The sequence below is a fragment of the Carettochelys insculpta genome, chromosome 25 (genome assembly GCF_033958435.1).
Source record: "Carettochelys insculpta isolate YL-2023 chromosome 25, ASM3395843v1, whole genome shotgun sequence".
In the NCBI taxonomy this organism is placed as follows: Eukaryota; Metazoa; Chordata; order Testudines; family Carettochelyidae; genus Carettochelys; species Carettochelys insculpta.
Window position 1 is genome coordinate 13,100,945 of NC_134161.1, and position 27,194 is coordinate 13,128,138.

A 27,194-nucleotide genomic window follows, 5' to 3' on the forward strand; every position below is an offset into this window, starting at 1 on the left:
CTGGGAACCATGTACGCACCGGCCTAGAGTACCTGCCCCAGCACTGGCGACCCGCCTGCGCTCGGGGAACGTGCACGCTGCGGGCTGCAGTGCCTGCACTGGACTGAGGACCATGCACTGTGTCCACCCGCCTGAGCCTAGGGACGATGCGTGCCTCGGGCTGCATGAGCGGCGACTGAACGCGGGAGCGTGCGCGCAGCGGGCGACACAAGGCGCGTGCAGCAAGCCGGAGCCCCGGGCCCAGCCTGAGCGAGCGCGCGGCCAGAGCCGACCGAGCCTCGCACTGCGCCTGTGCGAGGCAGGCAGGACCGCCCCCCCCCACGCTCCGCCCTCACGGCCGCGGGGCATTGTGGGACACAAACAAAGTGCCCGGCCAGCCTGGCGCGCGGAGCTCGCGCGCCTGGGCCCCGCGTGCCCCCTCCCCCCGGCCAGGCCAGGCCAGGCTGCGCGAGCCGCCCCCGCCCAGCGCCGCCCCCCCCTCCCCGGGAGCAGGCAGCGGCGGCACCCGCCCGCCGCCGCCGCCATGGCCCAGCAGGGGCCCCGCCGCGGCCCCAGATAGGGGCTCGGGCTCCGCGCGGCCCGGGGCCGGGCCCAGCCACTGCAGGTAACGGGGCAGAACCGGGGGCGGAGGGAGACAGCGAGAGTCGGGACCGGCGCGTGCCCCGCCCCCGCCCCCTTCCTCACGGGCACGAGCCCCCCCCCCCCCCCGCAACCTCTGTATCCCCCTGTCCCCCGAGCTTCCCCCCCCCGCTGTTACCCGGCTCCGGCAGCCCCGGGCCGCGGCCCCCCATGTTCCCGCCCCCCCCGGGTGCAGCTTCTGCCCCGTGGGGTGCCCCCGACGTGCTCCCCCAGGCGCGAGCCCTGCGAGCGTGCCCTCGGGGCTGCCCCGCCTCCGCCCCCCCCCAGTCTTCTGGCAGTAGCCCCCCTGCGTGTGATCCCCCAGGCCTTAGCCCCCAGTGTGCCCCCCACGCCCTCCCTGCTGCCACGGGCTTCTCCAGGTGCTGGGGCCTCCCAAGTGCGTTGCCCCCTTACATATACAGGCTCCCCCAGGTTCTGGCTCCTCCCCCCACACAGTGCCCTGGGCACGGGCCCCCCCGTGCGCGCACACTCTGCAGAGTGCTGGTTTCCCCCTGCCCCTGGACACGAGCCCTCCCATCACTCGCTCGCCTGGGTTCTCTTCCCCCACTCCTCCGCGCACCTCCTCTATGCAGTCCCCTGGGCACTAGCTCCCAGCTTTGTCCCGTGCCCCCTAGGCAGTCCATCTGGAACTAGCCTGACCCCTCCTCCATCATGCCTGCCCCCGGAGTGTGCTCCTCCCATGCATGCTAGCCCCTTGAAAGGCCCTGCTCTCCTCGGCCTCTGGGTACTAACTCCTCCAAAATAACCCCAGTTCTCCAGCCGTTAAGACCCCGAGAGGCTCTCCTCCACTTCCTGGGCACCAACACCCTGAGAGGCCTCCTACTTTCCCAAGAACTTTCCTTCAAGATCCCCCATCATGCACCCAAGAGGCCCCTGCTCTCCTGGAGTTTATGTTCTGGATGATACCTGCTGTCTCTCACCTGACCCTACAGGCCATCCTGTTTTCCCTATCTCACAACCCTGCCTTTTCCCAGCTTCCCTGACATTTAATACCCCCGACTCACATTCTTTAGAAGTGTGTTCCCCCCACAACTTACCTGTCTTCTTTCAGGGCACACAGTCTAGAAGCCTCCCTGACTTCCCTCTCCCAAAGCCTAGCAGCTCCTCTGCCCCCCTCATCTACTCCTCTCATAGTCCTTGAGGCCACCCCATTACCTCTGTCCCAAAGCTTGGTCTGGTTGCTGTTTGCCTTTTTTGTTCTTCCCTCCTCCCCATTAGTCCTTCCCCTGATATCTACTTATCCAGCTTCCCCTTTTGTTGAAGGTGATTCCTCTCCACCTTTCCCCAGGGTGACTGCTGCCCTCCATTGCAGGGGGTTGCTCCACACAGTCATGGGGGCTAGTAGCGTTTCTGGTAGCAGCTTTGTATTATTTGTCCGTTACGTGTCAGGCATGCTTGTGGTGTCTTTCAGGGAACCTGCAAAGTGACGCACTGAGTACAAGTGCTCCTGGTATGGCAGGATGTGCACACTCGCAGGATAACCTTTCTGTTGGAGAGAGGTGGTGGGTGATGATACACTTCCCCTTTGCAAAGGAATGGGAGTTCAACCCCATCACAGGGCCAAGCACACACAGATGATCTCTTAGAGCTAGTTCACAGTGTTTGCACCAGCTTTAGCTGTATCTCCTTTGAAAGCAATGTAGTTATATAAGTGATAAAATTATATCAATACAGATGTTTATACTGATGTAAGTATTAGAGGGGTAGCCGAGTTAGTCTGTATCTTCAAAAACAAGAAGAAATCCTGTGGCACCTTATAGACTAACAAAATACGCTCCAAAATAACTGTTAGTCTATAAGGTGCCACCGAACTGCTTGTTATATTCATATTATTTGTTCGGATGTAAACACTTTAGTATAATTGTCCACAGTAAGGGATTATAGTGATTACAGTGTCTTTATTTCTATTCTAGTATTTAAATTGGTGGAAAAACTGTTTGTAGGTAAACCCTTATTAGAGGGATTTCCACTGCCATGCTGAGCTCCCCAAGTGCAAAACGTACAGATCATCCCTTTACATTAAGGAGAATTATTTCTTTTGCATATTGATTATTTCCTTAATTTGCTTCCTGAACCTGACACAGGTTCAATTTACAAGAGCAGGAATGTCCCTTGCATGAAATTTATAGATGCTCTGCAAGAACAACCAATCGATACTTCTTTGTGTTGTTGTCGTATAAGATGTATATTAAATATTTAGTTAAATGAACTTTATGCATCATTTGTTGTCACAAGGGGTTGAATCTCATACTGTGCTTATTTTAAGCAGGGTAATTTGTGGCATTTGTAGTGTGTGGTAAAATAAGGATCCAATCAGATGTTGGATGTTTGCTGGATGGGTCAGAAAGAAATTTGACTTCCTTTCTACTGTGTAGAGCAGGTGTGTCCAACCTGCGGGCCACATGCGGCCCTGGACAGCAAGTAATGCAGCCCCACAAGATTGTAAACTTTTAACATTATTATGTGCTTTGTATATATTAACTATATTATATATTTTATATGCGGCCCAAGACAATTCCTCTTCACTCAATGCGACCCAGACAAGCCAAAAGTTTGGACACCCATGGTGTAGAGCATTGTACAAGTAGCCAAATTCATTTGCGGGAATGTTTGCCACTTTCTGAATCTTCAGGTATTGCTAGGGATAAAATATCTGATTCGGTGGCTGTGTCGACGCTAGCCCCAAACTTCGAAATGGCCACGCAAAGGGCACTTCGAAATTGACGCGACTCGCCGCTGCACAGCTCATCCCGACGGGGCTACTTTTCGAAAGGACCCCAGCTACTTCGAAGTCCCCTTATTTCCATCAGATCATGGGAATAAGGGGACTTCGAAGTAGGCGGGGTCCTTTCGAAAAGGAGCCCCGTTGGGATGAGCCGCGCTGGGGCGAGGCGTGTCAATTTCAAAGTGCCACAGCTGCCCTCATGCTAAGGAAGCGCTAAATATGCATTTCAGCACTTCATTAGTAAACTTCGAAATGGCCATTTGCGTGGCCATTTTGAAGTTTGGGGCTGGTGTAGATGTAGCCGGCATGACAGATCCTTTTCCTATTTTGGTTAAAGAAGTTTTTCTCTTTGGTATCTTTCTTCTCATGAGCAGCCTTGCTCTATGTCATCCATATTACTAGGTTAATAATAATAGACCTTCCTTGCATATCTGTTGTTTTAATAGACTGTATACTTGGTGAAGAGGAGGGCTTGAGATTCTTCCTCCTCCACCAATACTGATATTTTTGAAATTGTGAGGTTCAGTATTATCTTCTTTACTGTATGGTCCTGGTAAATCAGATTAATTCTGTAACAATCCACTGTGTTTCAGTATGGGCGCATCTACATTTGCATTCCTCTTTCGAAAGAGGTATGCAAATGAGACAAATCAAAAATGCAAATGAGGTAAAAATTTGTGTATTTGGCACCTCATTTGCGTATTCTAATTTCAAAAGAGCTTCTTTCGAAAGAAGAAAGCCAGTGTAGATGCTGCTCTTTCGAAAATAAACCCCATCTTTGAAAGAATCCTTCTTCCCCTTTAATAAAGGGGAGAAGGATTCTTTCGAAGATGGGTTTACTTTTGAAAGAGCAGCATCTACACTGGCTTTCTTCTTTGAAAAGAAGCTCTTTTGAAATTAGAATATGCAAATTTATACCTAATTTGTATTTTTATTTCTCATTTGCATGCTTCTTTTGAAAGAGGAATGCAAGTGTAGATGCACCCTATATGTTCATTCAGCTGTTAAGAAGTCTTATAGGAAATAAACAAAATCTCTTCATTCTAAAAAATTCAAAAATAGAAAATGTTAGCAATTATAGAAAAATAGTGGTGTAAAGGAACTGAACATAAACCAAATAGTTTAGCGTTGGGGTGCCCAAAGGAAGTTGAGAGAACTTGAGTTCTGGGCCATAAAGAGAGGTGATGTGTTTTAAAGAATGGATTTGATGAGAGAGCTGCTAGAATCAAAGAGATGCTTGCAAGTCTCTGATGATGAACAATCAGCTTTCTAAGTAATGATGATGGATTCCATTTATGAGCCTTAATTATAATCCATGAATTTGAATGACCAAAAATAAGGATATTCTGAAAGTCTGTGTTTGCCAAATTTTGTCTTTTTAGCCAAACTATAGATTTTTTTCTTTTAAAGTATTGCAACTTCTAGGCTGTCTTTGAAATCTATCAGTGTGTAGCAAACCTTTCTCTGAAAAATGATTCCTAGTATTCATTAATGACAATCTATGCAAATTTTTATTTGCTTTCCTGCTGTACTAAATAGTGCATATTGTATTTATTATAAGTATTTATGTGGCACCCCTCATCCTAGTTTCTGGGCTTGGAGTAAAGCAACAGAATTTCCGATACACAAGTAGCTAATTGCTCCATGACACCCTCACATATCACAACCTTCAAAAGATTGGGGTGGAAGAGATTGCCAATAGACTGATGATGCGGGAGTCCAAGATGGTAGTTATCAAACAGCTGTGACAGAGAGCTGATGCTTAATACTTTCTGAACATCTGGACTTTGCTCCTGATAAAACTCTTTAGGATTTTACTCATAAGAAAAAGACAAATACTTAGTGCTGCCATGTCAAAAGGGCATAAAAATGGACCACTGAAGGGTGATGGTTAAGATACAAAAATGCAATAAAATAGCAAAACAAAAAGAAGTCAAGTAGCACTTTAAAGACTAGCAAAATAATTTTAGGTGGGTCTTCTCAGTGGGTCTGTCCCACGAAAGCTCACCTAATAAACTATTTTGCTAGTCTTTAAAGTGCTACTTGACTGCTTTTTGTTTTGATAGTGTATAGACTAGCACGGCTCCCTCTCTGTTACTATGCGATAAAATAGCTTTCACTTACACCAGTATAAAATAGAGAGAAAAGAATTCTGAAGCTTTAACAACATTCCTGCTTCCAGCTTCCATCTAACGCAAGGTGAAACCTCTTAGGATGTATATTATTTTTACAGTTAGGCTGTTTGTAAAGTGTATTAGAAAAATCTTGTCCAAATTTTAAATAAAACTTGTTTAAAATTGGAAGAAAATTGTGCGGCTGAACCGTTAAAATATCTAGTCCATTGTTCATAGAAGACTGTTTCATTTTATTCCAGAGGAATGAATAAAGGCAGGCTCTCTAAAGCACAAATATCTTACTAAATGTTTTCTTTTTGTTTGATAGCATATCAGTATTGACAGTGTAATTACTAAGTACAGAGTCTTGCTTGCAAAAGTGTGACTTCTGCTCATTTGTATGAAGAGCGGTTTTAGTGGAAAGCTTGTGGATATTGAGGAGGGCTATTAAACTTGGCTGGAAGTGACACTTATGAAGAAGGTGGCAGATTATCTAGCATGTTATGTGCCTGGATATTAATATAGAAATAGCTTTACAGGAAGACTTCGTAAAATGACAGGGACTTTTGCCAGGAGCAAGTCTTTTGGGAACCTTCTGGATAGCATTTAGAAGTAATGTACTTCAGGGTACTAGACTGGAGGACTCCAGGACAGTAATGGGCTCCAGGCAGGCTTTTTTCCCCCCACTAGATTGCTGGCTTGAGTCCAGCCCATGTTAATAGTGGCAGAAAGTTGTTGATGACCAAAGACACTTGTGTTTATTATATTTACACAGCCTCAGACTCTTCATAGCAGCTTACAAAGATTTAGAGGAAAGCCAGAATCCTTTCAGTGATACGGAGTCCAACTTCCACTGCACAAGTACCCATGTCAGAATAAACACATACTAATTGGCAGGTTTAGTACCAGTGTCAAAGGGGCCAACGACTGAATGGCTGTGGGGAGGCTGTCTGTTCTCTTACCCGTGGAGAAAGTCCTTCCAGGCTCATTCACACAAGGAAGAAAGCTTGTGATGTTTAGCATTCATTTTGCTCATCTCTCGCCTATTCTGGCAGAGTACTCTTCACTTTCCAGTGCCAAAGGCGGAGTTCTTCCTAAGCATTTTGTTTTCCTTGAGTAATTGGTTCATTAAGTAAAACAAAAACAAAAAAACCTCATAATATTAAGTTTGCTGAAACAGAACTACAGTCCACCTTTGCTTGAATTGGTTCAAGACTCTTTAGGTCTTTCTTTTGATGGGTGCCTGTATGCTTGTTTATGTATGTCTGGTACGTTGAGGAGCTGGTCTCAGTTCTTGCTGTCTGATTTGTTTATTGGACTGCTGATTCCTGGTTTTTGTTTTGCTTGATTTTTGCGTGTGTGACAGTCTCTCTTGTTCAGCCCCAGCACAAATGTATTTTATTTTTTTATTGCAGATTAATCTTTAGCTTTGGTGTTGATGTGGCTAGAGGCGGAGAGGGCAGGAGGCTGAGAGGAGGAGATACATTTTGCTTCTTAGCTTATTTAAGAAATCCAATCATATTTCATCAAATACAGTGTAACATTTTCCCATGAAAGTCAGGGAATGAAAGATATCAGTAGATATAAAAGAAAATGTTTACAAGTAAACAATACATAGAACAGGTAAAACCAGCACATTGTCAAACCTGTCCTACCTATCACAGTCATTGCTGTATACGAAATTACAGTTTGTATATTATGGTAAAATTATGGGCTAGAATCTATCAGAGTTTTGGGTGACAGAGTAAAGTCTCCAGGGACCAGAATAGGGAAGATTTCTTCAGGTAGCGAAGTCCTGCTGTCCCAGGAACTTAGGGAACCCACCTAAATAACCAGGCTTGTTTTATTTAGAGGAAGGGAAGAAAGAACTGATTTTTCGAAGGGAAACTTCCACTTTTCTCTGATAGAACTGAGATCCGAACCTTTTATTATCTTATTTGAAAACTTTGTCTTTTTCAAATTGTGGTTTCAAGTTCAGTTGATTTGTATAATTGAGCTTCTATTGAATTTGATAGTTTTGCATGACTGTTTTTCTGAAGCAGGACAGAACTTTTGTTCTGTAAGTAGACATCTTTTTTTAATTTAACCATGAATAGGGAAGCATGCTCAAGCTTTATTTCTCCTCAGTTATACACAGTTTCTCCCACAGTTATACCCCAGTGCTTATATAAATCCTTGCGAGGAGCACTATAATTCTTTTTGGCATGCAAATAAGCACATTAAGCATCCCACTTAGTTTTAGATTTCCTCTACAAAAATAGTACCTTAGAAGTGAAAAAAACACCTAATTTTGGTTTCCTTTTATTCTTTTAGTTCATACTATTTGCAAGTTGCAATTGCAGGACTCATTTTCAATACCGTGGTCAGGTATCACTGATGGCGGGCTGAGAACAGTTAAGTATTTGTTATAAGAATGTAGTGAAGGTGAGAGGGCACAGAAGTCAACCTTTGATCCTCGCTGCTCAAGTGTTGTTATTGTGTTTATGCCAATGATCTAGGTATGACCGTTTGTGTTCAGGTAATTGATGCACTTTATGTAAGATATAAATTGTACATGCAGAAAAAAATTGCGAGCTTATTTAACATGCCAGAGTTGCATGTGATGCCTTTTAAATGTATTAAAAAAAACTTAATTTGGTCGAAACATTAAATTTCAAGCTTTTATCAAACCTAAGTCCAAACATAAAACTGGCTTGACGGATTATAATTAACAATAAATTGTGCATTTTTTTAATTCATCTAAAGCAGTAGTTCTCAACCTGGGTTCCCTGAGGGTATTTTAGGGGGTCTGTGGAAAAAATAAAAGGTACATTAAAATAATAGAAAATAAGTTTTAAATAAATTGCAAAGTTAAAATTATTATTGTTAAATTAAATATCTTCCAATGCTATTGCTATCTGAAAATCTATGTTGTGGTTTCCTCTTTCATTTAAGGAAGTGTACGTAGCGGCTAGAATTGGCTTTGATGGGGGTCCATGGATGTTTTAGGGTGTTGGGGGGCCACACGGGTGAAAAGATTGGGAACCACTGATCTGAACTGATGATAGTAACGTAGGTAAATTGTTTACATGTTATAAATGGGTAGCATCCTTTTAAGCAGTTTCAGACCAAGTGAAACAATTCATATTCTGATATGTCATTAACTACACTTTACTGTTACTGTTGTGATTGCACAGAAATTACATAACCATGAAACTTTGCTACTAGTTTGATGGAAAACATTGAAATTACTATGATTATAATTAATTGGCAAGTATTACTTTAGGTTTTAAATGAGTTCATATAACCTAGTGTTATAAAAAACCTGCAGTGTGAATGTGTTGGAAATAAGTTTGCTAAAGGACATAATAACCAAAGTAATATTGCATATGTTATGAATGAAAACAGAGTGAGCTCTTTCATATCCGGCAGTCCCGCGATTGGGAGGTTGCTGGATAGTCTTTTTTTTTTCTGGATAATAGAAAGGTATACCTAGCAATGCATAACAGTAAAGAAATACAAGGTTAGATATTAAGAAAAAAACATACTTTATTTACCAACAGCAGTAGTATTGTACACTGTAAACTCATCCTGTATCTGCTGTATTTATTTGTCTTTACCTTCATTATATTGTACTTATTGAAAACCTAACTAAAATTTACTTATGGTTAAAGTGCTGGTTGAGAGTTCTGCATGATAGAATGCTGGATATGAAAGAGTTTACTGTAGTGGGTAAACAGTGTCATGAAAAAATGTGTCTTATACTAACCTGTGGAATCTCAGTGAATGAACTTGAAACATGGATCATTTAAGTGCTGTTAAAAACAAAAAGCGGTCAAGTAGCACTTTAAAGACTAGCAAAATAGTTTATTAGGTGAGCTTTCCTGGGAGAGACCCACTTCTTCAGGTGGGTCTGTCCCACGAAAGCTCACCTAAATAAACTATTTTGCTAGTCTTTAAAGTGCTGTTTGACCGCTTTTTGTTTGGATAGTGTATAGACTAGCACGGCTCCCTCTCTGTTACTATTTGAGTGTTAATAGAAATTGCATAGAAGATAAGTCTTTTTTGAGGGTAGAGGCCCTACCCCAGTGCCGCAGGTGCGGGGCCCACCTTTGCCACTGCTCCCACTCTTCTCCTGGTTCCCCCTCATTCCTCTTCTGCCCCCTCTCCTGTGCAGCGTGAGCCAGGGATTACCTGCAGGTGTGTGGCAGCCTGCTGTGTTCCACTGCAACGCCTTCTCCTGGACAGCTGCACTCTGCTTCATCTCAGTAAAGCAAAGCACAGTCAACTAGGAGGTGGTGTTGCCGCCGAATAGAGCAGACTGCTGCGTTGCTTAAGTTCCCACCCCCACGTTGAGTGCAGGGGTGGAAGGGAGTACCCTTGTTGCTGCCCCACATCAGGTAATCCCCCGAGTCCCATCCATATGATGTTTGAGGTGGCCGCTATAGGACATGCCAAAGCACAGGGCCTGGAGCACCCACTTCAAATCGTCCTGTGGATGGTATAGCTCTCTTGGAGTGGTGTTGGGTAGGAGAAATAGAAGAGGGGGGTGTTCCTTTATTATGTATAAAGAATTAATTACTTTGAAAAATAACGAAAATAACCCAACAACCTTAGAATATCAGATCTCGTCTTCCAGCAAAATCAGAGATAAAGGCCTGGTCTACACTGCACTTTATATCTAACTTTGTAAGAGTCTAGACTAAAATGTTGCTACCACTGAGGTAAATCACCCTCTACACCTCTCTGAGAGGAAAAGTGCTTAGGTCAATATACCTAGGTTGACCTAGTTTCAGTATAGACCAGTGATGGGTAATGTAGGCTAGTGAGCAAGTCTCATGAACTGCTCTCCTTCATCTCAGTGGGCCCCAGGACTGTTGCAACCAAGGCGGTCTCGCAGGATAGGGCAGTTTTGCTAGCCATGCTTGCATACCTAGAATATGCAGGGCGTACCGATTGAACCATAGCAGTGCTTTGTTTGAATCACAGAGGAAGTGCACAGCTCTCACAATTGTTGTGTGTAGTCAGCACAAAGCTCACTTTGCATGCCCTAGCTTTACTTGCATGTCATTTTAGTAATACTGGTAGGAAGAAAACTATGTGGGTTTAAACCAGCTGAATCAAACAATCCTGCAGGTGAGCAACAGTGAACAAAATGTCTTAGACTTCACATAGAACCTGGATGGACCGCATATGGCCCACAACCAGTGTAGGCAGTTCATTGCATACATCTGCTGTTGCTGCAGTCGTCCCAGTTTCAGAAGTCGTCCCAGTGCCCCACATTGACATTTAAGTGGCTGCAGGTGTTCTGTTGAGGACATGCACTGCTGACCGAAAGCACGTTGTGTGGATGTACCAACACAGTTTAATTACTGTGGCTGTATGTTGATGTAGCTTAGGTTGACTTGATTTTGTAGTGTAGACAAGTAAAAGACCTTTTTCAATAAGCTGCTGAAGGGGAAGAGGTATCAAAGTGCCTTTTTCCCCAAAAATCACTTGGAAGTACAAATGCCATCACCTGCCAAAACAATAAAAACAATACGGCGTGGCACAGTCCCATTTCCCCAGAGCATTTCCAGATGAGAATATTTTAAGACAAGTTACTTGATAGCAAACTCCCAAGTGGAAAATATTTTTGTGAATGTTAGTCTGCGGTATCCTGTAATAAATACTTTGAGTGTCCAGATTGGCATTACAAATGTTAGCTAACTCAAGTTAAATGGTTATCCATTTACTTGAAGTTAAAAAGTTCTACAGGTTGCATCTCCTAAAAACAGCACTCTCTGGTCCAGCAAAATATCTGGTACAACAAGACTAGGGGTGCTCCTGGACCAGAGAGCCGGGGCAGAAGGGAAGTTGTAGCTGGCTGGGGACAGTGTAGGCTGGCCCAGAAGGCAGCCCCAAGGGGGGCTGCCCCTCTTCCCGTGGTTTCTCCAAAAGTGGCAGTGCAGGCAGGGGGTGAGGTGAGGGAGGTAGCTTGTGGGCCTATGCAGGGAACCTTCTCTGGTCCAGCAAATTCTCTTATTTGGGACCAGTCAGGTCCCAACCATGGCGGGCCAGAGACGTGCAACCTGTGCTCTTGACAAACCCTCAGTTGTTCAGTTTCAGTAGATCCAGCATAAGCAGGGACACTAATGTTGAAGTCCTGTTTTTCTTTCAGACATTCTTTATACATCATGAAGAAGCAAAGAAAGAACAAATGTAACTGTCTTTTTAAATAGCCTACATAACTAGATCAGCCAAATGTTAAGGCCAACAGTTTTAATTTTGAGTGCTTAAATTTAGGTAACTAAATCCAGTTAAGCAATCAAAATTGTAAATATTTCTTTACATGAATATTAAACTGGCCAACATGATTATCCCGTTTATTGTAGGGCATATATATTGTGCATGAGGAAAATAAATAGTTCTGTTAATCTTTGTTTCTCAAATGAGAATTGAGTAATACTGTACACATAGTAAGAATATTAACGTTTTAATTTTCCAGTTAACGGTGCAACCTTAATATTTTAAATAAGGTGGGGTTTTTTGCAATGAATTATTCTCAAAGTTGGTGCTAATGAGCAAAAATCTCCACAGCGTGTATACCAGAGTGGGTGGTTTGGAATAGCAGTGTTCTGCGTGTACTATTTTATATATCTCAGGAAATGTTTGTTTTTTAAATATGAATGCCTACGCATTACTGCAAAGAAATACTGCAGAGCTTTTCTAGAGCTAATTGATATATCGAGCACCTTGTATTTAGACTGAATAAATGAACTTGACTGCAGCAGGAAAATTTTCTTACTGCCTTCTGGACTTTGTCAGACTATTTGCAGTTCTGTGGTCTTCCTGACACTGGGATTCTTTCTTAATTTTTCCAAAATACTTGTGATGTAATATTTTATCTAATTACTGGTGTTGGAAGGAACAGAAATGTTACTAATTTTTTAAAATAATTGACTGTCCTTTTAATCATTTTGAGGAGTGAAATTAAAATTCTACTAGTGCTGACAAGATTTGTAACAGGCGTCTAAGACCAAATGACTGTCGAACATTCCCGACTCTTCTCCCCTTTGTTTTAGCAATTTTTCTTTGAGAATGGCGATGAAGTTTGTGCTGATGAAGACTAGCTGTTAAGTGAACACATCTGGCAGTAGTGTTCGGCTATAATTCCAAAAGTATAAAATTGAAGCAATTTAAATTGATTTTAATGAAAGAAGTTGTGGCAAGATTTTTGTGTCTAAAATGTTAACTTGATAATTAGACCTTTCCATAGACTAGATGCTATAGTTGTATTTAACATCATGTGTTCCATCTAGTACAATTCTAGCACAAACTGCTTCCAAGCACACATCCTTCAGAAGTAGCTCCACAAATACTGGAGTTCCCACTGGAGTAGCGCCGGACGAAGGCCATTTGTGTCAGCTTTATTGTGTTATTGTCCATGTGGATGGAGCTAATACCATATTACAACATGCAAGTCAGATTACTCTTCCATAGGCCCTTTGCACTGTGGGAGTGACCTCTTTGGCCAAGTAGCTAGCCTTGATTGCTCTGGGGTCAGCAGAGCCAGAAACCATCCACTTGTGTTTAAATTTCCCTAAATGGTCATGTGCATACCAGCTGTATACTGATTCCACAGCCACAAGTTTTTTGGAAACTGCTAAGCAAACTGCTTCATGCTTAATCTGTAAATACCTGCTATAAAATTATAGTACTTGACAATTAGCTACCTGCAGTGCTTCTAGCATGTTAATTGTGGACATCGTAATTTTACCTGTCTTTTGGGCCAGTGCAACCGTAGTACAGGACTCCTTAAACAGGACAAAGGTTGGCTCTTCGTTGTATCAAAAATAGTGTCAGTAAATTGAAAAATAGGTCTAAATTTACATGGTTCATTGTGGAGAAAATTTGTAAATTGGAAGTTTGTAAATCAAGGGATGGGTGTAATGATGAACTTCAGACTAGAGTGGGGTGGTACTTTAAACAGAAAAGGCTTGTCTCCACCATAAGCTGTGCATGCCAGTTCTGAAAATAGGGAATGAGAACAGAACTCTGAAGTGATGCGCTCCAGAGAGAAGTTTCATGTTGGGAAAATGTATTTATGGTTAAATTTGCAAACCTGATTATTTTATTGAGGTTAAATCACATTTGGTAGCTAATGTTAATCTTACTGCAAGCAGTGCTTTCTTGGACTTGTATCTGGCATTACAAAACATTATAGTCTTTACAGTTTCAGATTGTCTTGTTACAGATGGGCAGCTCTCTCTGCCTCCATTGAAGTTGTGCTTAAAACCGTACATTTGTTTTACTTGCACTTGAGATAATTCTGTGCCACTACCAGACCTCAGGCGCTGCTTGTCATTTTCCCGCTTCCTGCCCCCCGACACCCAAATTCCTCATTGGGGTACAGACTTTCCCCTTGCTGTCCCTCACTTCTTCACTGGGAGATAATCTGGGCTCAGACTTCCCACTCAGTCCTTCACCAGGAGTTGGCCTGAGTGTGGACTTTCCCCCTCATCCAGAAAGAGCGTGGCCTTGGACTCTTTCTTCCCATTTCCCTCCCCAACCCTCACTCAGAGGTAACAGGGCTCTGGCTGTCAGCAGCAGCGCAGAAGAAAGGGTGGCAATGGGATGCAACATCTGCTGTATCAACAGATAACACTTTTCACATTGCCTGTCTTCTGTGCTGCTGTTGGTGTGCCACTGCCTTCAGAGCTGCTTGCCTGGCCAGCAGCCACTGTGCTCAGCTCTGCCTTCAGAGCATCCCTGGGGAAAGGACATGGGGGAGCATAAACGAACATAGCTAAAAAGGGGAACCTGATCAAATAAGTTTGAAAGCCACTGATGTAATGTAGTCATTCTGTGCATGTGGGCTTAACTCATACCTGCTGCTTGAGTGTTCCCTTCATCTGTGAGGAAGCTATGCAGCTACTTGCAGAATCATTTGAGAGCTCATCTGAGGGCTGTCTTCTTGCTGGGCATTCCTCACATAGGATTCTGGGGCAGTCTTGCTAGACTATCTGCTAGTACCTCAAGCTGGCAAGTGACTTGGAAATCCAGGAAAAGGACTTCTTTGTTTGACAGCTCTATTCCCTGTAAGGATTCAGGCTAGTGAAGCGCTGGCTGTAGTGGAAGCATCCTTGAAAGAATTAAGAGAACCTTCCTGCCTGCCAGAGAATCTTAGGACTTTCCAGGACACATGGTAGGAGTTGAGAAACAGACCCCTCTGCAGGCAGTCTCCCTGGGCACTTGCTGAAGTCTCTTAGAAGTCTGTGTAGTCATCTGTGAGGCACTGCAATTTGTTGTGGTTTTGGAACCTCAGAGATGCATCTCCAGAAAGCACTGGTGCTAAAATGGTGCATTGTAGAGCTAGCGAGGTTATGGGGTATAACAGCAGGCTCATGTGTAGACACACCAGTGTTTTGAATAGTCAAGCTGATTAATAAGCTTCTTACAGTTAAGATAACAATGGTGTCAGTATTGCTTCAGCTACAGTATAAGTAGTAGTCTCCAATCTTTTTTGATGGAAGGACGGAGTTTCCCCTAACGTCTTGAATGCCCTGCTCTGTTGCCAGCCAGGAGCCACCTATGGTAAGTGCCTCTCAGCCAGAGCCTGCACCCTAGCCACCTGCCTCCGGTCAGAATCCCCTCTAGTACCCAAACTACCTCCCCAACTCTGCATCCTTCCTGCATCTGTCTCCCAGGTCAGAACCCCATGCAATCCCCACAGCCCTTCCTGCCTGGAACTCCCACCTTCACCCAAACTCCATCCCAGACCCCATGCAGCTTTCACTAATATAATAAGAAAGTACAGCCCATAATGACCCTGTGGCTGCCCTGCAAATACTTTTGCCCACCCTTGGTCTAGATGGTGCGTGGCCCTGCCATAAGTGCCATGGAGTGGAGCTGATGATCTCTTGAAGTTCCTTCAAATCCTATGGTTCAGTTATCCCTAAAGATAGCAGGTTTGTAGTCCATAGATTCCATTGCAAGAGAGTGAATACAGTAAACCCTCAATTTTACAGACTCCGATTTAGCAGACTTCGGGAACAATGTACGTCCACCAGCCCCCGCCCATTGTTCCCAAAGCCTGCTTCATCAGGGCATGTAAAATCCTAAAGCCTGCCATACACCCTTTCAAAAAAAGTAAGGAACTTACCAGGGCATCACTTCCAGCTGGTGTGGTCCAATGCAGTTAAGCCCTCCATGGCAGCCTGGGCCACCGGCACCACATGCTCCTCCCGCCAGGGGTAGGGTGGGTAAGCAAGCATCTTTGGGCATGGGCAAGTGGGCAGTAATTCTTCATATTTAACAGACTTTCGGGTTTAATGGACACCCCTTTTCTCATTAGTCAGTTAAATCAAGGGTTTACTGTATAGCATATTGAAATATGAAGATACCTATCTCATAGTACTGGAAGGAACCTTCAGAGGTCATTGAGTCAAGTCCCCTGCCTTCACAGCAAGACCTATCACCATGTGTGACAGATTTTATTTTTTAACCTTTTTGCCCCAGATCCTTAAATGCCCCCACTCCCCAGCCCCCCCAAGGATTGAACTCTCAACCTGGGTTTAGCAGGCCAATGCTCACACCACATAATTGCGTGCAGGGAGATCCTGCAGTATTGACCTGCCCCTCCCCCTTTTTTAATAAGTACTATCCTACTACCCTGTAGGTTTTGTCCACACTGAAGCTCAAACTGGGCTACTGAACTGGCTTATAAAAGTGTTTTAAACCAGATTCAGCATGTGGTGTTCTTGAGCGAGTGTAAATTAGAGACCTTTGTCGGATAAAGCTGTCATCTTGCATATTTTTTTTGTATTCCTTTGAAAATACAGAGCAAAATCGACTTTCACTTTTAGGAGACTCCAGTGGCAAAGTTGCTTCATGGTCTCACCTGAAAAAGAACCAATTTCACAGTATAAATTGCATGTCACAAAGATGAGTCTTCCGTTACAAAGAGAAATTAAAAAGCAGGCAGCAAATGAGAAGCAAAAGTGTTGGTATATGAAAGAGGACAGGCAATGTAAGATAGAGAATGCTGAAGACTGACCTATTTATTCATACTGTGCTTTGTACAGTTTATACTTTCAGATATGTTTGTAGTTTCTAGGCATTAAAATGTTATATCTAAGTCATTGAAAAATAAGTACTCTAGAGGACAAGAGCAGGCAGATGTGATTTGTTTGAAATGTTTTAAATTGCTGCAGATTGAAACTCTAAAATCTAGGACTCTAGTCTGGCAATATCCATGGTCTGGCAGTGGGGGCTGGGGATCCAGCAGAGGCCAGGGCTGGGAAGCTCTAGCTGGGCTGATGGCAGAGGGGCCAGTGTCTGGGAGCCCTTCCCAATGCAAGGTGGAGCTCAGTGGCCTGGTCTTGCCATCAACAGTGCAGGGGGGAGCCAGAGAGGTCCAGCAAAATCCTTCATTTAGGACAGTTCAGGTCCCAAGGGTACCAGACCAGGAAGGTCCAAACGGTACTTGATTTCTTCAGTGGTCTTGAAATTAGTTGAAATGAGACAGGCCACCTTAAATGATTTTATACTAGGTCTACAGTACTGCGCTACCTCAGTTTAAAATCCACTAAACTGAACTGAAGCATTGCCCTAATATTTATCCTCAGACTGCACATCAATTGGTAATTCAGAAAATTCTTGTTCTCACATTGAGTTTCTCTTCTCACAGTTCACCAGTATAGTGACTGACTCACTCCAACCATAAGAGTGCAGAAAATGTCAGGGAGAGTTTGAAATAAATTGCTCTTTCACCAAGTTGTTAAATTATTTCAAAACGCATTTAAAAATAACACTTTAAATTCTTACTTGAACTTGAAAACTCTGGTGTAACATAATGCATGTGTGCGAGAGAGGAGCTGGATTTGCTGAGGGACAAGAAGTCCAGTACCCATGCCAGCAGCTGCTGGGAAAGGAAACATGCCCATGTTTCTGTCATGGTGCTGTCCCTGCTCTCTGCTTGGAATTGGTCTATTATATTTTCCTCTGACTGGAAGTTTTGTTAAAATTTTCCAGCTCCGCTCTGCCACGCACACACTCCAACTCCAGTCCTGGTTGCTGTTGGGGAGAATATCTACTACTCTTCTGCCTCCTGGCTGCTGAAAGTAGCATCAGGATTTGTTCTCTCTTCCTCTGTTCACTCACCAAGTATCCATTCTTGGGTCTTCTCCCCCAAGTAAATATCAGAAAAGCCTCTGGACCCCTGTAGATGAGACTGGCGTATGATTTCTTTCACTTAACAAGTGTTTTGTTCATGCTTAATTTCTCCTTTCACAGTGATGTAAAATTTCGTTTTAAATCCAGGTTTTCCTCATAATTTGACTCAGACTTCATAAATTGTTAATGTTCCTCTCATAACTTCTGGTTGTTGAAATAATTCATGTGAGTGGGTGTGTAATGTTAATTGATTCTGTGCTCCAGAAGGAATAACACCTTTTTTTTGTCTAAAGTAGTTAACAAGTAGGAAACAAGACAATGTGAGGAGGAAATATGGCTCATTTAATAGTGGAGTGAATAATTAATGAGAGAGATTCACCAGGAGGCTCTGATCATCACTATTTAAGTATTGTATATTTTAAAGATCTAGATCTGCAACCTCTTCCATGCAGGCAGCCTCCTGCATCAGTGAGCTTATAAAACTCTTTATGGGCATACGGTCCACTTGTACAAAGCAGTTTGCGGATCTGTGCGTGTGTGAGAGAGAGAGAGAGAAGAGGTAGTGATGGCTAGAAGGGAGGAGGGACTTACTGTGTCAATTAACCAGATATAATTCCATCAGTGATTATTTAAATGTGGAAAAGCACCTTATTTATACATCCAGCCCCTTCTGAACTGTGTAAAACGGGTCAGCAACACCCGGCACAGGTGCCAAGAGTGGCATGTGAGCTGAGTCTCATGGGCACGTGAGTCAGGGAGCTCAGCTCCACCCCTCCTCCCCCATGCAGCCAGGAGCTTGCTCAACACCATGCCACCTGTGGACTAACAAAAGACTAGCAAATGCTGCCAACCACCACCTAAATGGTAGAGCTCTGCATCTTTCTTTATTAATGAAGCTGTTCTAAGAATTACTTATTTTTGACTTAAAAAAGTATCCCTGTACATATAGGTCAAAAGGTCAAATTTTGGTGCTCCACCTTGGAAGGTTTGCTGACCCCTCGTGTAAGGCATGTAGAACATAGAAGCAAATGGGGTTCCAACTATAATTAGGAGGTTTGCTCTTGTAAGGAGTTCATGTTTCAGGCCTTAAGTAACTGAAATGAAAGTGTATTTTCCATTTAACCATTGAATAGATAATTAAATCTGCCGCGGAAACTAGGTCCCTTCAGTTGCAAACAGATTCTGCTTTCTTCTGCCATTTCAAAGGACTATGCAAGCAGCAGGAGTGGTGTGGTTCACTGTCGACTGATGGAAGCAAAAGATGCACATGGAGCCTCACTTTGCAAGGACTCTTCCCACATCTGTATAGAGTGAGGAGTTGGGGGAGGGGTCACTGGACCACCTTTTTCCTCTGTGCCTTTAGGTTTCAAACAGTCAACAGTGGCTTGAGAATTTTCATCTATAGCCTGGAGCAGAGGCTTCTGTGCCTTACACACCTCCAGAAAATTGTCTCCATGCAGCTGAATTTAAAGTGCTTCCTCAGCAGTGCTTTAATGTGGCAGTGTGATCACAGCAAGAGTGCTGGGAGAGAGCTCCCCCCAGTACTCCATAAACTAGACCTCCACAAGGGGAGTAGCCAACAGCACTGAGAGCCAGTTTATACTGGTGTTGTATAGCAGGTTTGTGCAGAGTGAGCAGTGGGATGCTTTGGATGGTGTGAAATTTCACGGGTGGGGGCAGCACGATTGGTGGCTGGGTCTCAGGCTCAGCCATCTCAATAAAAATGTTGAAATATGTTACTGTTTTTATGTATGTTTATTTATAGTTATATACCAATGAATAAAATGTTTACATTCTACATACTTATTTTCTTACACATGCCAAAAGGGATTTTTTTCATGTCAACATAACCATCATTTCTGTTGGTTTGGATTACATTAGACGGGTTGGAAGGTTCTGCTAATTGCAGGGAACAAAAGTGGTGCCCAGTGCAAAAAGTTTGCTCACCCCTGCTTTATAGTGCTGTAATTTGTTGCATGGGGGCCTGGGTGGGGGAGGATGAGTAGTTCTGGTAGTAGTAGGAAGTGTTTGTTCTTCTGTGTTTACGTTGTTTTAGCAACAGATATGCAAAGGAAGATGTTATCCCTTGTTTTCTTTACCTTACGTGTAAAATTCATTGTTGTGTATTTGATTTAGTAAGCTAGAACCGTATTTGGAGGCTTATAGTGCATTTTGGTTTTGGAAGAATTTTCAGCAACCTCTCATCCTAGACCAAAATAATTATTGAAAACAGCTTTAGGCATTCACTGCCTACACTACTAGCAGCACAGTTTAGCTATTGTCAGAAACAATTCTGTGTTTGCTATCTTGAGCTATGTCTTCTGAAAATTCATACAGCAGGCTCAATACAGTTTTTTTTTTTATTTAGAGCCTTCACTGAGTTTGTTTGATTCTACACATTTGCATTCCAGCACCAAACTGTCCGACTCTTCAATTTACAGAAGCTTTTCACAAAGTCCCTGAAAACTAATACCTTGGCAATAGATTAGTTATTACAGAAAACAATTATGAACCACACGCACTAGTTTAAAAGACCATATTTCCTGTCTCAAAAGCTGAGAAGTTTCACTGTTACCAAACTGCAATTGGGATAACTTTTTGAGCAGGTAACTACAGAGATATTATTGGCTGAGTTCAGATAATCTCTTTCATGTTTAGTTTGCATTATTACAAAATATTAATAACTGAGTGCATTCTCATAAAATAAACCCAATAACCCTAATTTTTGAGACCCTGAATCCTAAAATGTTTAATGTACTGGACCTCAGTGCAACGGAAGATTCTCTTTCATGTTAATCTTTGGAAATGTGAAGTCACTAATCTTTAATTCTCAGTGGAGAAATATGCTTTATAAAAATGACAAAAAATAATGGTTTTTTTTTCCGTTTGTCTTTTAGGACACGTGTGACCGCTTGCATGGTGAAAGAACATCAGTAAAAGTGAAAAAATGGGTGTAAAAACATTTACTCATAATTCCCCTGCTCACAGCCAGGAGATGCTTGGAAAGCTTAACATGCTTCGCAATGATGGACATTTCTGTGACATCACCATTCGTGTACAAGATAAAATCTTCCGGGCACACAAGGTAGTCTTGGCAGCCTGCAGTGACTTCTTCCGCTCCAAACTAGTTGGCCAAGCAGAAGATGACAGCAAGAGTGTATTAGACTTACATCATGTGACAGTTACTGGCTTTATACCCCTTCTGGAGTATGCTTACACAGCCACACTGTCAATCAATACAGAAAATATTATTGATGTCTTAGCTGCAGCCAGCTACATGCAAATGTTCAGTGTTGCTAGTACATGCTCAGAATTCATGAAGTCGAGCATTTTATGGAATACGCCCAACAGCCAGCAAGACAAGGTGCTAGACGCAGGACAAGAAAACAGTGCAAACTGCAACTTTACCTCTCGAGATGGCAGCCTTTCTCCCGTTTCCTCAGAATGCAGTGTGGTGGAAAGAGCCATTCCCGTCTGTCGAGAGTCCCGAAGAAAACGCAAAAGCTACATAGTCATGTCTCCAGAAAGTCCACTTAAGTGTAACACACAGACAAACTCCCCCCAAGTGCTCAATCCTTCAGCTTCCTATGCGGAGTCCAGAAATCAGCCAGTAGACTCTTCCTTAGCTTTTCCTTGGACTTTTCCTTTTGGAATTGATCGAAGGCTTCAATCTGAGAAGGTAAAGCAGGTAGAGAATTCTAGGACTTTGGAGTTACCTGGTCCATCTGAGGCAGCCAGAAGGATTACTGATTATGTGACATGTGAGAGCACAAAGGCCAGTTCACCTCTTGTGATTGAAGAAGATGTACGTGTCAAAGTGGAAAGGTTAAGTGATGAGGAAGTTCATGAAGAAGTATCACAGCCTGTCAGTGCATCCCAGAGCTCTCTGAGTGATCAGCAGACAGTCCCGGGAAGTGAACAGGTTCAGGAAGATCTCCTGATTAGCCCACAGTCTTCCTCTATAGGTATAGCAACTTCCATTATTTTATATGTGTACACATGTGTGAACTTGTGATTTTAAGAAAGTCATCTTGAATTTTTGTATTTAGAGCACAGAAGAATGGTGAAACTGTATTTTGCTTATTTCTATCTTATGAAATGCTGTGTATTGATTTTAAGTTTAATTTTTTTCTTAGTGACTCCAAGTGGTTTGATCACAGTCCATCCACACTACCTTTTTAGAAACATTGATACTTTGGGTAGTGTAAAGGGAAGCAAAAGTATCTCTAAGCCAAAATCAAGCCTTTTATTAGTATAGGTACAGTGATGGTAGAGTTTTTTTTATAATCAGAGTTAAGAGAATAAATTACAGTGTAAATGATGGAAATCTGTCAAATTAATATCCCAGACAAAAACAATATACAGGTCAAACCTCTCTAATCCAGCACCCTTGGGACCTGACCAGTGCCAGGTGAGAGAATTTGCTGGACTGTGGGAGATCAGTATTGTCCAGCAGCATTGCCAACACTGCCACTGCTTACTGGATCTTAGAAGACATTTAGGGGTAAATTACAGCTAAATAACAGCACAAAACACTGAGAGCCAGGACTGGTGTCTTTAAACAAACTTTATGGGACAGCAGAAAACTTGGCCACACCCACGATAAGTGGTCATCCAGCAAATTAAAATCATGCTGGATTACGGATGTTGCCAGATGAGGGAGTTCCAGACTAGAGAGGTTCAGCCTCTAGTGCATTCATATTGTTTAGAACCTTTCCATTTCAAAGGTATTTAACTGCAAATTGCAGCTCATATTCTGCCAAATGCTGAAACTAACACTTTTCCCACATTACAGTTTTCCCGGTATTGCAATTTGTCATTTTTGGTTTCGTCTTGTCACAGCTAATATTTAGACCAGTGGTTCTCAACCAGGGATATGTGTATCCCTGGGAACATGCAGAGGTCTTCCAGAGGGTACATCAAATCATTTAGGTATTTGCATAGTTTTATAGCAAGCTACATAAAACACTAGTAAAATTAGTACAAACTAAAATTTCATATAGACAAAATGAGAAAATAAACAATTTTTCAGTAATAGTGCGCAGTGACACTTCTGGGTTGTTTTTTGTTTTTTTTTTTTATTTTTTGAGGGAGGTGAAACTTGTGGTACACAAGATAAATCAGATTCTTGAAAAAAACTAAACAGAAATCATATAGCACTTTAAAAACTAACAAAATGATTTATTAGGTGATGAGCTTTCGTGGGACAGACCCACTTCTTCAGATCTTTAGCATTTCCAGTACAGACTGACATCTTTATAGTACCGAGGTCCAAAAAAATTGCTTGAAAGGATACAGTACTCTGGAAAGGTTGGGAACCACTAATTTAAAGGACATCACTAAAACAATCCTGTTACAAACTCACACAAACAGCTGTTTGTAAGTTTGAACACAGTTTGCAGTATTTCTTGTGTGGTTGCCAGAATTTTGTGCAGATCATTTATTTGCTTTTGTATTTACAAAGCCTGTTTATTGAAGGATTATTTCAGTAAAATCTGGTTTATTTGAGAACTGTTTAGTCAACTTCATTCATAATATGATGCCACATGCTTTTTTTACATAATAAAATTATAAATATAGCCTTGTATGCTACCTCAGAGGTTTGTCTAGTAAATACGAGGGGGTGGTAGGTGATCTTTGTGGCGTTTTCAAGGAAGAAGTATCTGACCACTGTAATTACACTGTTTCAGTTGCATGATTGTGTTAAAGAAGCAGGAACTTTGTCATGTTAGTAACTGTTTCAGCACTTTGTATATTGCTGTTTTTGAGTGTCATTTTGTGTGGCTCGTATGGTAGCATTCTATATTGGTATGCCCAATCTACACTGCTTTACTTATGGGAGTTTGACAAGACGTAGTTTTTGTGAATCCCCTTTTAAGTAGTAGCCACAAACATGTGAGTATATTTTAGCAGAGTAAATATTGATAGTTCCTTTGTATTTAATTTGTCGAAAATCTTGTGTGCCATTTATAAATACAAGAGAATGGCTTTGCATACCAAAAGAAACAAAAACTGGTTCACTGGTCTTGTGTAATATGATCCAATCCTTAACCTATTATAGCAGTCTTAGAAAATAAATTGCCAAGGACATGCAATCATGTGTATGATGTCATTAAACAAACATATTGGTGGCAGGAGAGTATATCGATATATCTGTGAAAAATATAAGCTGCAAAGTGCAAAAAGAACAATGAAAGTAAGGGTCGCGAAAAGGAAACAAATCATATTCGCTGAGAGTTTTACTCACTATAGTTATCATATTTAGGAAGCCTGAAAAACAAGCAACTATGTTACTTTTTCTTGATCTGTATCTTGTATAGTCTATTTAGAAAATGTCAGAGGAAAGATACATCAGGTAACAGTTCTAAGCCACTGAAATATAGCAGTGCATAGAAAGAGATGTACAACATAATACAAGTAATATTAAACATTGGAGAATGGGAGGAATGGAAATATGAGTGATACCAGCACTAGATCATATATAAGGGACTCTAGTGAGTGGTCTGTTTTCTTTTACTAAGAAAGTGCTTGAATTGAACAGATGCACTGAACGTACTCTTGTGATCAACCCTTAGTAATGTGTGACTGATCTCCTTCTTTTGCCAAGTAGCGATCCAGCCAGAATCCTTAACTGCGAAGTGACAGCAACTGAGAAGCAGCTTTGAAAACGTCACCTTTATAGCACTGAGGCGGCACAAGAGTTTGTAGAAAGTTTAACCTTGTTTTCAACCTTTCTGGATCTATTACCACGGAGGGCATGTTCCCCAAAGAGGGGTTTGGGTCTTATACCATCTTTTTGTGTACTACATCAGTAACTATCTTTTGACCGTATGCTCTAAAGTCGTAAATCAAATGTCTCTTAACTTTGAAAATGGTTTTGTATAACATGTTGCACCTTCATGGCTGCAGATGCAAAAAAGTTGGCCTGAGATCAAGACAGTAAAATCCCATTCTATGTGCTTGCATGAGGCATGTGTGACGCTTTCCTTAGGCTACCTAGAGCAGTAAGATGCCTCTGCTTTAGCAAGAGAGTTTTGCTGGAGTTTAGGCTAAGGGCAGATTTACACTTCAGGTAAAATCAACCTAAATTAAGCAACTTCAGCTGCATGGATTATGTAGCTGCACTTGATGTACCTTAAGTCGACTTACTGCGGTGTCTAAACTGCACTGGGTTGATGGGAGAAGCTCTTCTATCAACTTACCTTAAGCTTCTCTTTCTGGTGAACTGCCAGAAGTAACGAAAGTGTGCTCAACTGTCGATTTTAGCAGACCTTCAATAGACCCACTGATTCAACCCCCAATGGATCGATTACCATAGCATTGGTTGGCCAGTAGCTGAGATGTTCCTTGGGCAACAGCTTTCTGCTGTGCCAGTCTTTTGACTTCACCTCCAGACTCCCTTTAGACACTGCCAGTCTTTACCTTGCCTTGCAGGTACTAATCAGTGAACTCAAGTTCCCCAGAGACATCTCCCTGCAGAGAGGTAAATCCACATCCTTTTGTCTAAGGAACACTTGCTTCCGGAACATAATTCCAGCACTTTTACACCGCTCTTTATATACATCCTGTGCATAAATCTCAGTTTTTATAAGATACCTTACCAAAATAGTTGGTATTGTTTGCATAATGTCATTATACTATGATTATCGGTTATATTCTTACTTTGTTGTATTCTAAAGAAGGGCAAATGCCTTGTCTTGGAAGGTGCTCATTGTACCAAAGGTGTGATAGAGCACAGTTGCAAGTGCAGGACACACAAGCATCTTTTGTTTCCTGAAGAGGTATTGCCTAACACGCTATCAGACATTAAGGACAATGGAATACTGTTGAGAGCAAGGTGGTGTGTTCAGGCACAGCATTCTCTTCCCTGAACACATTACCCTTTTCAAATTACATATGTTTATCTCAGTGCTTTATAATGCAGTTATGAAGGTTCCCCTGCCTATTTTTCTTATATTGTAAAGAGCTCTCATTCACTACTTGGGCAATGCAATAATTGTTCATTTGCACTTTACTGTACAGTATGTGGTATCACTTACAGTTTACAAGAGAGATAAGCAGGAGAGCATTTATAAATATGTCATTATGATAGCAACACAAGTTATATTTGAGAAGATATTTTCTTAACTGTCTGTCCCACCAGAGAGATGTACACAAATTGAAAACTGTATCAGGAAATGGACTTTATGTACTAGATTTTATGAGTTGGAAATATCCTGAAGGATAAATCAATGTAGAATTTGTTTTTTTATTTTTACAGATTGTATTACATCTCATCTTGCGTACCCAGCAATAGTCAGATTATTTTAAATCACACCAAACCACAGTGTTAAATTTGATATTCATAATGTTGTTTTCAGAAACTTATCAAAGGTGTGTCTTCCATCAATGACCACAAAATTTGGGATCAGGATCCCTAACTTTTCTTTCTTGTGGGAAGTAAAGGTCTTCCTTGTGACTCACTGTCATCTTATCAGGTTTTTCCATTTTCTATTCTATCATCATTTCTTTTGAAATAAGCACTTTTCCTCCCTCATATATCTCCATCTCATGGTGTAGCTCTTCTCTCTCACTTTATATCTTCTGATGCCCCAGTAGTATGGGGTTTTCTGGGGTTGTACTTCAGGTCATAATGAAGTGGATCTTTTCCTGCTGAAGTCTGATGGAATTCAGCCATCACCTTTCCTTATTCCCCCTAAACCACACTACCCTAATGGGACCCCCAAATGTCTGTCCCAATATGCAGGATTTAGTGTCCTAAAGTCCAACAAATTCAGGCTGTTTTTCATGAAGGGAGGGAGGAGAAGTGAATTTGGAATTCCTGGGACACTTCAGTAGCTCACTTTATCTGGAGTATTGATCTGTCTTCACTGAGGTGGTGTGGCAGAGGAAGAGAGGCAGTGACGCAGGTAGTCATGTCCCAGGCACATACTGTGTGACTTATCTAAGGCTCTCTCTGCTTTAGAGACCTTGCAGCAGCACAACTGCACTGTCCAGTATAGCTACTCTGTATGGATGGGGGTGGGCACTTCTGTTGACATAGTACTCTACCCCCAATGAGCAGAGGTCATTATGTCAGCGAGAGTAGCTCTTTGGCTGACATAATAGCACTGTCCATACTGGCGCTAATGTCATTGTAGCTAATGTTGCCAGATGTGCTTTTTTTCACATACGTGAATTACGTAAGTGGTAGTGTAGACATAGTCGTAGGTGAAGATCTAATAGCTCTTGATGAGGATAGACATGAACCCCTTTGCTTTAGCTTTGGGCACTAGAAAACTTTATTCTTAATTAAAGCAGGTTGATTCTCAAAAGGACTTTAAGGAACCTATAACTTGAGATCATTTAAAAACATAATGGTTAAGTAACAGGCCAAATATGATTGCACCACGAGCTGTCTAGGTATATGGCGCGTAAGATATCCACAGTCACAGGATCAAGCTAAATGGGATGACTGGATTTAAGATAAGACAAAGCAGCAGAAATGTAGCACTTTAAAGACTAAGAAAATGATTTATTCAGTGATGAGCTTTCGGGTGGATTTAAGATGTCCATAACCATAAGATTCAGCAGATCAGTTA

The 27,194-nt window shown here is 42.2% G+C and overlaps 1 protein-coding gene across 2 annotated transcripts in view; it reads left to right on the top strand.

The window, feature by feature from the left end:
• The first annotated feature begins 380 nt into the window (after window positions 1–380).
• Window positions 381–27,194, top strand: part of ZBTB44 (zinc finger and BTB domain containing 44) — a 52,175-nt gene continuing 25,361 nt past the window's right edge. For both annotated transcript variants that reach the window (XM_074976862.1, XM_074976863.1), the window contains exons 1-2: window positions 381–604; window positions 20,511–21,578. In XM_074976862.1, coding sequence (XP_074832963.1) covers window positions 20,561–21,578 — 1,018 coding nt within the window. In that variant the 5' untranslated portion in view covers window positions 381–604; window positions 20,511–20,560. The remainder of the gene's footprint in view (window positions 605–20,510; window positions 21,579–27,194) is intronic.